Source organism: Neolamprologus multifasciatus, chromosome 20 (genome assembly GCF_963576455.1).
Source record: "Neolamprologus multifasciatus chromosome 20, fNeoMul1.2, whole genome shotgun sequence".
In the NCBI taxonomy this organism is placed as follows: Eukaryota; Metazoa; Chordata; class Actinopteri; order Cichliformes; family Cichlidae; genus Neolamprologus; species Neolamprologus multifasciatus.
Genome location: NC_140458.1, coordinates 31,958 through 47,241, shown reverse-complemented (window position 1 = coordinate 47,241; position 15,284 = coordinate 31,958). Strand labels below are relative to the sequence as shown.

The 15,284-nt window shown below is 42.8% G+C and overlaps 1 protein-coding gene across 1 annotated transcript; it reads left to right on the top strand.

The window, feature by feature from the left end:
- Window positions 1-5,381: 5,381 nt before the first annotated feature.
- Window positions 5,382-14,895, top strand: sox18 (SRY-box transcription factor 18). Its single transcript, XM_085146673.1, has 2 exons — window positions 5,382-6,475; window positions 7,243-14,895. Exons 1-2 carry the CDS (start codon window positions 6,103-6,105, stop codon window positions 8,559-8,561), a joined length of 1,692 nt encoding a protein of 563 aa, XP_085002799.1. The 5' UTR covers window positions 5,382-6,102; the 3' UTR covers window positions 8,562-14,895.
- The last annotated feature ends 389 nt before the right edge of the window (window positions 14,896-15,284 follow it).

The following is a 15,284-nucleotide window of genomic DNA, read 5'->3' as shown; positions in this document are numbered from 1 at the left end:
TTAGCCCATTTGACATGGATATCTAGCAGAAATAGAACAGTATAGAGACAACAAAATATTTGCAGTAATAAACAAAATAAATGCACCCTACAAATTAGTGATTTGGAGGATCAGACTTTAGGCAGAGCTGATAAGTTGTCAGACTGTCATTGTCTCCATCATACATAGAGGTGGATCTGCAGTATGGTGAGATGGAGGCTAATGATCTGCTGTGGAGGCCCCTAAAGAAGAAATGACATTTTCATGTTCCTTTGTGAATAAACTACAGTCACTTTGTCCGGGTGTTTGTCTTCCTCCATTATGAAAGAAAAACCATTTTTATTTTTCCAGTTATGATCATGCAGTCTCTGGTGGTTTTTTGGGTGAGGGGTAGGAATAGTTCTGCTCTGTGGTAATAACTTTTAGCATGTGTTAGTCTAGTGTTTCAGTTTAATGTTGGCATATTAATCTAGACCTGCATCGGTTACTAAACGCTGATCTTCACCATCAAGTTTCTGTTTCGATAAGTTTCTGTGAGTCTTTGCTCATACAGTGAGCTGCACACCATAATACACAGTCAGGGGTCATCTAACCGACGTGCGCGACTCTTTTGTTTAGTTATGTGTTGTACACTATGTGACCGTGTGAGTGCGCACGTGTGTGTGTGTGAGATATAGGTGGGGGATTCCCACAGCAACCCATGTTAATTGTGTGTATGTGTCTCCTATCCATCATCACACACACTTCCCTCTGTTAGCGTGTTCTAAAATAGAATGGTGTGTGAACATGACCTCTCCCACACATAAACACACACACACACACACTCTCTAGTAAACACACCCATTACGATGCCATTGTGTCTTGGTTTCTTGTCCAGAATGTGTGTGTGTGTGTGTTATCACGAGTTATAAGGAAAAATGTCCTCCCTCCTTCTTTCTGTCTTTTCTTTCTCGCCACAAAGTCTGGAGTCGCTGCCAAATTTCCTTTGTGGCAAAGGTGTGGTGCCGCGACACACACACACACACACACACACACACACACACACACACACACACACACACACACACACACACACACACACAAGATGGACATCATGTGATAATGACATAAAGACATACAGATGAGATGGAAGTGACTGACCCTTCATACTGTATTGCTTCTGCACTTTATAACAAATCAACATGATTATATATCAGTCACTTGACACATTTTTAGTAAATAGCCAACAACCCCAACCGGCTGTGGCAGATGGCTGCCTCTCCATGAGCCTGGTTCTGCCTTAGGTTTCTTCCTGTTAAAAAGAGTTTTTCAAACTGACTTGAATGTCACATGAAGGCTCATCACTGCTGATCAGATCCCCTGGATCTGCAGGTAAGGTAAGGTAATACAACCAAGCAGCAAAGTGTGTGTTGTGTAGTGCACTGAGGAGTGCTCAGACCTTGGAGACATTGGAGAAACCAAACAGCCACTCATCAACAAATGAACATCGTTCAGATGCCAATGTCCAAATGTTGGATGGAGAAGACAGATGGTTTGAAAGAGGAGTGAAAGAAGCATCTATGTCCACAGTGAACATCTATCTTTGAACAGAGGGCTTGGCTTCCAACACCAACTGTCTGCCATCTATAATCCAGACGCCTCAATGCCCACTCACATCCTGGGTCAGGTGCCCTCAATAGGTCCCATGACAGGGTGGGCAAGGTGTCACAATGGATTGACCTGAAATCTCTAGTGGCAATGACCCACCACTTTTTTCCCATCTTGGCTCATGTGATTAGTCACATGATTAATTGTGCTGCCACAACCCGGTTAAGGGACAAGCCACACTAGTGCCTCTGACTCTCCACCATTTAGTTTTAGAACTGAAGAAGCCTTTTGGATGAGACGTAAAATGTACTCAAAAAACTTAAAGTCTAGTCATGTTCCTCTGAGCTCTTAGGACCAAACAGCAGGTAAGGAGTACACTTGTAGTCAAGACCACCTAAACCAAAACCAAGACAAGACCAAAACCAATACAGACTGAGTCAAGACCGAGACAAAAAAGTCTTTAAGCTGCAGTCAGATGCTGCTTCGTTTACGGGTGTCAGGCATATTTATGTGTTTTTGCTTTCGCACAGCCCTCCTCACTGCTGTCTACTGTCTCACTCATTCACTGAGAGGACAGAGGCACGCTCCACTTGACTGTGGCGTCTCTCACCCTTTCCGTTTTTCACATAATGATATTATCCTGTATCCTCGCACGTGATTGGCCACAAATATGGAGGGATTGGAGCATAGCTGAGCCACTGTGTGAGAGCTGAGCAGCAAAAGGAAATTCAGTAAGCACGGCTCTTAGAGCTGACGCTTTTGCGCATGACACTTCATATGGGAAAAAATATACATCACATATGCAGGACACCTGCAAACAGGACTACAACAGTTTAAAATCAGGACTACTTAGAACCAGAATCAAAACTAGATGATAGTAGCACTAAAAATCATCATAGACCTGCACTACACTCATTTTTTAATTCTACCAAAGTCCACTATTTAGATTCAGAAATGTTTATATAATTATTTAGCCTTGTTGTGCAAACAAGGCTGCATAACTTAATAACTATAGAATTTGAAAAGTAACAAACGGTATCTAAAAAGATACACTAGGCACTGGATACATGTTCTGATGAGTTTTGACTAACGTGTGTCTCACCTGCTCTTGTTCCCTCTCTGTTCCTCTCTCTCTCTGTTCTTCTCTCTCTCTCTCTGTTCCTCTCTCTCTCTGTTCCTCTCTCTCCCTTTCTGCTCCTCTCTCTCTCTGTTCCTCTCTCTCCCTCTCTGTTCCTCTCCCTCTCTGTTCCTCTCTCTCCCTCTCTGTTCCTCTCTCTCCCTCTCTGTTTCTCTCTCTCTCTGTGCTCCTCCCTCTCTGTTCCTCTCTCCCTCTCTGCTCCTCTCTCTCTCTGTGCTCCTCTCTCTCCCGCTCTGTTCCTCTCTCTCTCTGTGCTCCTCTCTCTCTCTCTCTCTCTCTCTCTCTCTGTTCCTCTCTCTCTCTCTGCTCCTCTCTCTCCCTCTCTGCTCCTCTCTCTCTCTGTTCCTCTCTCTCCCTCTCTCTGTTCCTCTCTCTCTCTGTGCTCCTCTCTCTCTCTGTTCCTCTCTCTCTCTCTGCTCCTCTCTCTCTCTGTTCTTCTCTCTCCCTCTCTGTTCCTCTCTCCCTCTGTGCTCCTCTCTCTCCCTCTCTGTTCCTCTCTCTCTCTCTGTTCCTCTCTCTCTCCCTCTGTTCCCCTCTGTCTGTCTCTGTCCCTCTCTCTCTCTCTGTTCCTCTCTCCCTCTCTGTTCCTCTCTCTCTCTGTTCCTCTCTCTCCCTTTCTGCTCCTCTCTCTCTCTCTGTTCCTCTCTCTCTCTGCTACTCTCTCTCCCTCTCTGTTCCTCTCTCCCTCTGTGCTCCTCTCTCTCCCTCTCTGTTCCTCTCTCTCTGTTCCTCTCTCTCTCTCTATGCTCCTCTCTCTCCCTCTCTGCTCCTCTCTCTCTATGCTCCCCTCTCTCTCTCTCTGCTCCTCTCTCTCTCTGTTCTTCTCTCTCTCTCACTCTCTCTCTCTGTCTCTCTGTTCCTCAACAGGGCATAACATGAATCCCACTGCAAGATAAAATATCTGAAGAAGGTCCTGAGGTGCACGAGAAAATTATCTTGAATGTGATATTGATTTAAATAACAGATTTTCTTTTTAGTTGTGTTTTAGTGAAAACATGAAACAAACTTGTGGTGGTAGTTTTGGTCCTTTACCAACATGTTTAAGGTTTTGTTCTGACCATTTGGTCAGAACAGGGGTGGCTGTAGCTCAGGTGGTAGAGCAGGTCATCTACTGATCAGAAGGTTGGTGGTTCGATTCCTGGCTTCCCCTAGTCTGCATGCCAAATATCCTTGGGCAAGATACTAACCCCAAATTGCTCTCCGATGCATCCATCGGAGTATGAATGTGTGTGAATGTTAGTTATAAAAGCACCTAGAGAAATGTGCTTGTGCGAATGGGTGTGAATGGGTGAATGCACAAGTTGTGTAAAGCGCTTTGAGTGCTCAGAAGAGTAGAAAAGCGCTATATAAGAACCAGTCCATTTACCATTTACCATTTTATACTATTTAACATCTTTCTGACCTTGATGGAGAAGCAAAATTAAAATGGTTAATAAATGCATTCCAGTAATAAACAACAATAAAACTCACACCCTTATTGGTACCACTCAGTAAGCCGAGAGTGGATTGCAGCAGCTGCAGGAACCTCTGGATTATTGGCTAGATTAGCACTTTGAGTCAAATGCTGCTGCTTCGAGCCCTTGGCTGAGTGTTGCAGGACAAAACTGTAACATTTTACACAAACACACACGCGCACACACACACAGTAGTAAGTGGGAGTAGTTCCTGGTTGGTTGAGCAGGAGGCTCAGAGACGCCACTACAGTCTCCCATGGAGCTGGGCGTGGGGGAGAAAGTGGTGTGTGTGTGTGTGTGTGTGTAGGGGGCCGTTAGATTGTGGTGGGTGGAGGGGAGGGGGTGTCCTTGGCAGACAGACAGAGTTTGATTGGTACGAGCATCGATCTGTCCATTGTTTGTTCATTCTGTTTCTTCATTAGTTCAAATGTTTCACCCAGCTCAGGACAGAACACAACACGTGATTAAATAAATGTGCTCATCCTTTTTCGGCTTTGTCAAACTTTCAATTTGTGAAGACAAAGGTTTAGAAAATGTTCCGCGTTTTAGAAACCGGACGTTTTAAACTAAATTTTGGCCACATTTCATACATTTTTACAAGAAAACGTATTATAATTCTGTTCTCTTTAAAATTCCATTCTGTTTATTAAAATATCAAAGTCTATTCTTTTTTCTCAAAATTTCAGCTGAATGCCTTTTCAAAATGTTATAAATTAAACAGCAGTTGCCTCACGGCACTTTATATTATAAGCTAAAAACCTTTCAATAAAACAGAGAAGCTAAATAAATGATGTAATTAATGTCTTTATTGAGTGAGCACTTTAACACCCTGAAGTTCACACTGATTTGAAATGTTGCTGCATCCCTAAGACATCAGATTGCTGGGTTACAAAACCTCATGTTAGACCCCCTTCCATAGTGACCCATCCTAGACCTGAGCCCCTTCCTCCTCAGTGAGTTGTTGTTAAGTTCAGCCACTAATCGTTCTGGTTGGGACTGTGGTTGGCTGCCTTGCCGCTGTCCTGCCCTCAAAGACACACACAAACACACACACACACACACACACACACACACACACACACACACACACACACACACACAGACAGACAGACATGCACACACACACACACACACACACACACACACTAAATGTGTGTAATCATGTTTTGTCTCCTTTGTTGGCAAACTTAATTATAAATGTGTCATCTCATTTATGGTATTTGTGTTTCACTACTTCTGTGTGTGTGTTTGACAAAGAAGCTTCTCAGTTCTCAGTGAAGAACAATGGAACCTCTCTGATTACATCTCCCTGTACAGACAGACAGGGTGTGTGTGTGTGTGTGTGTGTGTGTGTGCGTGTGTGTGTGCGTTCAGTGGGAGGAAAGGGTGGCAGTTGTAGAGACTGAAGGGAGGGTGGGGGGTAAAGTTTGGACCTCCCCGTGTTGTCTCTCTCAAAAAGCCTGGTGGCTCGTCATTGGTTAAATCCTCAAGCCTGTATTTATGCGATTGGTCAGGGCGGGGTATATATACACAGCATGGGTCGGTCAGATCTGGCCACAGGTTTCCAAACTTTCAAAGTGAGCAGACAGCGAGGGAGACGGTGTGTCGGAGGGCCCGAGTGACGGAGTGAAATCAAACTGTGGATAAACCGCAGAAGCAAACAGAAAACCTAGAGTGGACAAAGAAAGCAGCAGAGTCACTGCAGATCGTTTTCAGGGGAAATCCTGCACCACAACGGGTTTGTTTTCTATTCTTGTCTCCCCCTCCTCTCACATCTCGATGCTTTGCTTTGGTATTTGTGCTCTGAGACCAAATTCCTCTCCTGATGCTTCTCTCCTCTGTTGGCTGAAGTATTTTCAGTTTCAGTTTTTGTCCAGAACTTTGCAGACCAACAAACTGAGACAGACATTTGCAGAATTTGATCTGGAATAAACCTTTTCTGGGATGAATTTAACCAAGCCTAGCCTTTCTAGAGTCAGCCAGGTGTCTCTTGGGGGCCCCTGGACTTCAAGGACCCCGAGTCCTGCTTCTGAAATGGGTTTTGAACAGAAGCACTCTGAGGATTGCAGTTCTCCAGACAGAACTGGGAATATGAGGAGAGGGGAACCAAGGATGTGTTTGACGCACAGTTCAGGGGGACAGAGTCCTGATCTGAACCGGGCTGGAGGCACGTCAGCGGGTGATGGGAAAGCTGCAGGAGCTGAGCAGAGGATTCGCAGGCCAATGAATGCCTTCATGGTCTGGGCTAAAGATGAGAGGAAGCGGCTGGCCCTGCAGAACCCGGACCTACACAACGCTGTGCTCAGCAAGATGCTCGGTAAGACAAACAAAGAGACCAACTCAATGGAGAGCCAAAGATCTGATCTTTGTAGTCATCAATTTCAGTAAAAGCACCAAAGTGAGGAGTCGTCGTATTGGAAATTTAAATATCTGACCACTTTCATTTTAGCAGTTTTCAGTGTGACACACCAGAAAGATAATCAAACACAGACCATAAATAGCCTCATTTCTGTTCAAGACAAATTAAAAGTCTGATTCCTCAGCTCTACGTTACCAAGCCAATATGTATGTTGCTGCATCTGGGCTCATTGCACATGCCATGTTTACCTCTAAACTCTTGACTGTCAGTTTACTTCAAATGCTGTTAAAATAACCTTCCAAGGCCATCTTAATATCTCTCATTTTTCATCTGATGCTTTTTTTATGATGTTTCTCAGGTCTTATAGCAGTAGAGCAGTAGCTCTTCACGTCCATCAGTGTGTAAGACACATCTCCAAAAACAGGACGAACTGAAAGTCAAAGCATTTCATGCATGTCACAGGACATTAAGGTCCTTCTTTGAATGACTACATGTAGCTGTAGATGGAGCTGCTCAAGGCTGTCAGTGCTGTTGAGTATTTTGACATGTTATAGGCCGAGCAGTAAATAATAAAATGATCTATCAGACTGATTGTAATCTGCTTGACAGTGAGTTGCAAAATGAATTTGAACAGCAGTGCTGTTCTTATATGCCCCCTTTCTGTCATCTAAGAAGACCAAAACATGGTTGAAATTTTTTTAAATATTTAACTCTTCTTCTTGCAGGTCAGTCGTGGAAGGCCCTGTGCGCTGTAGAGAAGCGACCATTTGTAGAGGAAGCAGAGCGTCTTCGTGTCCAACACCTCCAGGATCACCCAAACTACAAGTACCGACCTCGCCGCAAAAAAACCACCAAGAAGCTTAAACGTGTTGAACCAGGGATTCTGCTGCACAGCTTAGCCCAGGGTGGGGCACCAGGCTTGGGTTTAGGACCTGGTGTCAGTCCTTTGGGTGCAGAAAATGTCTCTGGAGGTTCTGCTTACGGGCATCCAGGTGTCCAGCCTCCACATCATCACTCTCATCACCTGCTTCCATCTCTGGGCCATTTCAGGGACCTCCAGGCCTCAGGACACTCAGAGCTAGAAAGCTATGGCTTGCCCACTCCAGAAATGTCCCCACTGGACATTCTGGAAGATGGAGCTGGGGAATCTGTGTTTTTCCCCCAACATATGCAGGAGGAGGGAGGGATGGGAGTTTGGAGTGGGTACCAACACCACCTTCACCATCATAATCAGCATTACACCCACCACTACAACAACCACAGCCACCACAGCTCCATACACGGCCAGGGTTCAGGAATGACTTTAAGCACCAGAATGACTTCTGCTGAATCGAATATGAGGTCGAGCATGAGCTCTGTCACTTCACTCAGCTCCAAGCTAAATCTCACGCATGTTTCTGGTCACCAGGTCACTTTAAGAAGTCCCGTAAAGTGCTCGCCACCACTGCCGGATCCTTCCTCCCCAGTTTCATACCACCAGCCCTGCAACAGCCTCTCTGAGCCAATAAAATGCCACCAGCCCCCACTGAGCTCTGCTCCTGTTGGTTATTTCAGTCAGCTATATGGAAACGGCACCCCTAAAGCTCCTCATTTTACTTCTTCTCATCTGGGGCAGCTTTCACCTCCTCCTGAAACGACTTCTTCCTGCTCAACCTCATCAATTCCCCCTCCATCCACTTTCCCTCCCTCTGTGAATTTGGATAATTCAAATCTGGATTCCTCTGGCCAGCTGGGGGCTTCGTCGGCTGAATTTTGGGCTGAAGTGGACAGGCATGAATTTGACCAGTATGTAAATGTTCGGAGAAATCGAGATGAGGCTTATGGATTGGGCGGGGAATGTGGTGGTGTGTCCAAGGTTGTGGGTAGCCGTAGTAGCAGTATTGTTGGAAGTAGCAATAATAGTATTGTTAGTAGTGCAGTTAATAGGGATGTTGGTGGTGTGGTGGGTGGCGTTGGTGGGTGTGATGATGGAAGCAGCCCTCTTATATCTGCTCTGTCTGATGCAAGCAGCGCTGTCTATTACAGCACCTGTATCACTGGATAAACACTCTGAAATGTATGATGAGACAACATACAAAGGAAGTATACTGGAAAAACTGTTTGGGTCATACTTTATTCAAAGCATTTCAAAGAGCCCTTCGCTAGCTTTCAAATCTTTAGGTTTCAGGAACCCTTATGTGTGTTGACATGCCTTTAAGTACCACATGTTCAATGTTCAGTTATTTTAGTTCTTGGTATGTTGTAGAAAAGAAAGCATTTGAAATGAGGAAAATAATCTCAGTTGGGCTTCACAACAATTTCTGTCATATTTTTTGTTGATTGGGAACATGAAAAATTAGCTCAATGAAACACTTCCAAGATTCATTTACAGTATTTTTCTTAGTGTTGTTGGGAAAGTTAGGGGCAAACACCAGCATGTCAGATATCTGTCTAACCTATCAGAATGTTTCACTTTTCAGGCCGTTGTATGTTCCCTGTCGGGGAACATCCCTGTCAGACTCTAGTGACATACATGGGTGTGTGCCGATTCCAAGAACACTCTTTCTAACTAGCTTCTCTGATATATCTTTAACTGGGGTTAGTTTAAAACTTTAGCACTGTCTGTTTCTGATCACACGTCATGATTGTATTCACGGCCTTTGCAAGTAATCAGCTCTATTCATACAAAGCAACCTCACACAAACAGATGTTGGAGATCAGTCGTGCAGTCATGAACTTTGGGAACATTGGTTTGATGTAGATGTTTACTGTGTACTTTTGAAGATGCTATGCTTCTTGACAGGATGTGAAGGAGAAAGTGAAACTATGAAATGTTCTCTATGCACTGGGTTTCATGTCTTGTTTCATATATAGAAGTAAAAATACTCATAATTTGAAATATGTTTTTGTGACTGTTTGTCTTGTTTTTTCTGTCTTCTTTACTGAATCTTATTTTTCTTAAAGGAAAAAAAAGAGTTTGATGAGTTGATTGATATTATTCTAATATTCATGTGGTCAGTGCTGGAGTTAATTAGCCCAGCTAAGCATAAGAACAAGAAAGTGTTGTGTTCGTCAGAAAGTGTGATAAATATATTTATTCTGTTACATGCGTCTGATCTGGGGTTGTTGGTTTTTTTTAATTTAAACTATGAAAAGAACTATAAAATGTTAATGTAATGTAGCATAGGGCATCTGCTTGTCATATATTTTCCCCTGTCCCTGCCTGACACCCTCTGTTCCTCTTCCTCTCATGTTCTTACCTAGCAGGGCTTGCTCTGTTTTATTTGTGTGTGTTTTTTCTGTTTTGAAGCAAAGAGAAATCTTTGTTATGTAATATTTCATGTATAAATCGAATAATTGCTCGTGTAAAGGTGCCGGCAGATCTTTTGGTGAGTTCAGTTTTTGCCCACTTGTAAACCTGACACAAAGAGATGATGCATGTGTGAACTTTGTAACCTTCATTTCAAAAGTGTTGGAGAAGTGCTTTTCCACTGAACTTTGTTTGCCATTCATCTATTATGAACTTATAAAGTGATGATATCCTATAGATGTTACGTTTTGCTAAATGAGTAACTTATCCTGCCAACATTTAAATGAACATAAATTAGTGGTTTTGTTCATACTGAGAAAATGAAAAATCATCACCCACTCTGTATGTTTACATAGCATCGTTTTGTATACAGTGGAAACAAAAACCATAAGTCTTCTCAAAGGGCTCACATCTGTTCTGCATCAGTCCTAAGGACAATGCCGTTTTTTCTTTTCTCTACATGAAACTGAAGGACAGCGTCAAGGATATGTACAGTGAAAGCAGTTATATTCACCACACTGATCCCTGTGGCCTTTTCCAAATATTTTCTATTAGAGGATGAGCCCCAAGGAAGCTAAATATTAAAAAATAAAATAATAAAAGCCGTGTACATCTGCATTTGACATTCTTTCGTGTTGACACCAAACAGAGCTGTGTTTCCATTTTAATTTACTGTGACACACAAAGACATCAGAGAGACGGGCGTTTTTTGGAGCCGTGCAGTAACTGTGGAGCTTTTGGTAATAATTATCTCAAGGAAAAAAAGAAACACCCAAGATTTTTGGGATTAATACAAAACACATTTTCTCAGCAGACACATAACAAAAAATTAAAACCAGGATTTTCCCACAACTGTCACTGTGCCTGACAGCGAGCGTAGAAAAGGGTTTTGTTTGTGTTTATGTATTTGAAAAATGTGCAATGGGTGTAAACGGATCTGTTAAGTCTTCTAATATAATGTCACAAAATAAACACTTCCAAGTTTGCACTCTGGACATTTACAGGTTTTTCTCTGTGGCTAAAGCTGGCTGGATTAATTCTTTGGAAACTTTTAGTATTTTGAATTTTTGGTCAACTTTTTGCTCCTGCATATCAAAAAAGACAAAAAACAGCACAATTGGTGCGTCCTCTGTGTTTTCAGTGCATTTACATAGTTTGAGACACAAACAGAGTCACGTCTGTGTTTTCCTGTGTGATCAGCTCTGATTCTGTCCTCTCTAGGTTTCGTTAAGACATTAGAAAATATTGGCTTGGCGCAACAGTTTCCCCTTGAACAAAACCACAAAGAAAACTTTCAGAACAAGGAAAAGCTGTTTTCTTTGTTTCAGACTTCTTTTACTCCCCCAGCACCTCACTCACTGTCATTTTCTCTCATTTCACTTCTCTCTGTCTCAGCTTTTATTCTTTGCAATCTTTTGTCACCTTTTTCCTTCTTTTTTGTTTCTCACCATTTTTATTTATTCTGTGGCGTCTTTTTGCTCCTTCATGCCATCTCTTGCTGTTTAGTACTCCTTGCTTTTGTCTTATGAGCGCATTTGTTTCTATTTTCCATCTAGTGTTGCTTTTGTCTATCTTTCTAAACAGTCCCCATATTATATCGCTTCTTTTCCTTTTATCCTTACATGTGCATATCCTCGATCATTCCTTAAATTATTTTTACTTTTAGATGTATTTAATATTTAGATCATACAGTCGAGTAAATGTGGTAAAACTTTGTTCTGGTCTATTCTTCCTTTTCCCCCTTTTCCCCATCCTTCCTTTTTTTTGTCGTTTTTCTTCCTTCTCACAATTCTTTCACATATTCTTTATATTTTGTAAAAAATCATAATATCTTCTTTCATATATTTTATTAAGTGTTTATTTGGCTGCTCTCCTTTCTTTCTCGCCCTTCAGGCATCCCTGTATGACCCACTATTTGCCCTGTCCTTCTTTCTCCTCACTCTGTTATTAACATTTCCATGAGAGTCATTTATCCTCTGGTTGGAGAGCAGAGAGCTATAACGTAACTGGGCTGTAAAAACCAAAGTTGCACGGTAATGAGTGTGTGCATGTTTTCCTACCCCAGGTCATGTATTCAGTAAATGTGTGTCAGTGGTGCTCGCTGAGGTAACTGACAGGAATGTTAGCAGCAAGAAGGAAACGCTACGGAAGTTTGAGATGTTCGGAAAGGGAGTGTGAAGAGAGAGAGAGAGGAAGAGGTGTATATTTTTGTGACAACACCTCACCCTGCAGCGCGATAGGCTGAATGGAAAAGATAACACGAGGCTGAATTCCCTTTTAGACTGCTGGAAAGCGCCACATCGGAGGTGTGTATGTGGTGTGAGTGTGTGTCTGGCTGTAGTTTTTTTTTACATATTACAGATTTGGTGTACTGAACCAGCACAGAGCACCAAGATAACTATAAACGTGTTTCACAATTTCTAAAATATAAATTAAATAAAGAGAAAGTAAATACATGTTTTAAAAGAAATGGAATATTTGGAGAATACTGTGAAAAAGTCTTTGGCAGTAAAAATATTAAAAATGAATAAGAAGGAGGGAGGTGCTGAGCTAAAAAGTGGAAACACAGACACGGGAAAAATCAAAGAATCCAAAAACTGGGAGTAAAAGTAAACGAAAGAAGGAATCTGTGGATTACACACTTCAGAGAGACAAGGCAGAAGAAGAGAGAAGGGATTTTCCCATCTGTTTCTGTGGTGTTTTATTGGCCACATGTGGTTATACTGTCAGATCAGTCACCACAACTACACACTGCATGTGTGTGTGTGTGTGTGTGATCTGAAATGACAGTGTGTGTTTGTGAGTTTCTTTGTTCAAACTATGTTGTTGTGAAGAAGTTTGTGCTGTGTTAAATAGGAATTAATAACATAAAATCTGGAGACTCAGTCGTGTGTGTTTGCACTTTATGTGCACATGTGTGTTTTTGATCTCTTTAAACTTTTGAATTCATCAAACTTTGGATTTCTCAAAGAGTTATCAAACAGTTTGTATTTGATGTGTGGAGCTGAAAGCAGCACGCCCCCGTAACAGTAACATGATGTCTGCAGTGCTGAGCTTTGTTAGGGGATCCATTCATCTGTGACAGTCCCTAACTGCCGTATTACAGTTTCACCATCATGACTAAAGTTCTTAGTCAGAATTAGGACGATGGCCACCACTGTTATAGGAACGTATTCACTGCACTGAACTATCATCATCTCACTGTAGCCATCAGATTCTTATCATGCAGTATTTTGTAATTTTCTTTTTATTTGAGTTAGAAACAAATACATTAAAAAATTAGTTGTACTTTAGTTTTTTCACCATAATTTCATTTTAATTTAACTATAATGGATGGTAAAATTCAAACTTGCTTTTGTTCATTCCATAGTAATAATTTGAGATTCCCATCCTTCCGTCTGTTTTCCGCTGCTTTCCCAGGCCAGGCCTTTTTTCTAGCGTTCGCTGGGCTCATGTAATCTCTTCAGCATGTCCTGGTGTCATGGTCCGCGGATCGTGTGTCTGAGGAGCGGTGGGAATGCCCACACCTAAGGGTGTCGCTGTTGCCTTCACACCTGCATCCCATTCCAGGCGATCAGCGCGGCCAGCTGCTCCACGCCAGTCCGTTAGTCATCATTCAGTGGTAACTTGGCCCCTCGCGAAGGTTGATGTGGAATTTCTGGTTTCTATGAACTGTGTTAATCCTGTTACTGTGTGCTCAGGTTATTGTCCGGGGTGTTCAAGTCTTCACCTGCCTATCCTCCTGCCCACCTGGAGTTCAGATAAACCACCTGTCATCATCCTCTCCATCTCCCTGGAATCCTCTCCTGCGGACACTCACCCCTCCCTCCTGCTAGGATATGCCCGAAACACCTGAGCTAGTGGGCATCCAGGAGACATCAACTAGCTCCTTTCAGTTTGGAGCAGCAGTGGCTCTACTCTGACCTTCTCATCCTATGGGGGTGTCCAAATTCATGGGCTGCATCCTCCTGAGGACGCATTTGTAGACCGATTATGTCACAACGACGCGACGAAGGCTGTCCAAATTCGTAGACTCCTCCTAATGCAGCCGAAAAATGCGTCCTCCTTTTCCCCTAATTTGAAGGATGGGTTGGATGTATCCTTTGTGGCCCAACCTATCCCACAATTCATAGCACGGCCCAGCCAACTCCAGTTTCCAACAATGGCGGCCGCTACTCAGTTTTAATATTACTCTTATTACTCTTTCCGGGTCACAAAATAAACTTCTAAATAAATATCTGCTCGGTTTATCAAGACATCACATGTTTGCAAAAGTGCTCCGACGTTTTCAGAGAAGTCTGTTACCCACCAGCTCGATAGCTGACCGGGAGCTCGAGGGTCACTCGAGCCGGCGAGAGCAGTGGACTCCCGGCTTCATCGTTTTCAAACCTCCCCGCGGTCTTTCGCTACTAAACATGATATACAAGTCACTTAGATAACTTAAAAATGTTATTGTTTGGCTTTTTTCAGTGTTTTATTTGTTCCTGAGTAAATCTGTTTGGCTGAGATTAAAGTTATTAGATTAAATAAAACATTATTAATCCATCGGGTGGGTTCCTCCGGGGTTTTCACGCAGCTGAATAAATGTCAAACAGAAAACTGATTAAACAGAAGTGTGAGACGGTCGAGAATTTACACCAGTATCCTGTTAGATTCTAGATAGCAAAGAGCAGACGGCTGAGTTTATTAAACTCCACCGAGACAGCGGTGACGCAGATCTGAAGGTTAGACCGTCCCATTTCACAGTCTCGTACTTCTGACCTTCTCGGTCTTCGAAGGACCCTAACCCACATAGACCACGAAGGACAGGTCCTCAGGAGGACGCAGCCTATGAATTTGGACACCCCTTATCTCTAGAGGAGAGCCCAGCGACCATTTCATTTCTTGTTTCTCTCATTTTTTACGCTTGGTATCTTTGATCTTATTTTTTCAGTCACCAATTCCAACCCCAAACTCACCTGTGAAAACACAGAGACATATCCATAGTTTTTATTGTAGTGTTCACAGGGACACAAAAACTGCAGTTATAGAATCACCAGGTTTGAAAAGTTTCATTAATTCATTTACAATAAAGAGTAGATTCGTCTGTCACCGCTAGGGATGGGTACCGGTGTCCGGTGCCATGATGGCACCGGTTCTGACATAAACGGTAGTAACCAGACCGAAAAGCAGCGCACATTTCGGTGCTTTATTTCGGTGCTTTTTTTTCCTGAGATGTGATACACTTCGAATTGTAGCCAATCATTTTACGTTTCCGGGGATAGTAGGCGGGTCCAGGTACGTACGTTCTTTTAGAGCAGAGCTACAGATTAAAAATGTCCAAGACGAAGCGGTCAAAAGTCTGGCTGTACTTCACAGCAAAATATGCAAACTCAGCAGCCTGCAACAAGTGCTTTAAGCTGATACTGTGGAAAGGAGGTAACACCTGAAATCCGATGAAACACCTGGCGATGCATAGCGTCTTTTTTTAAAAGCCGA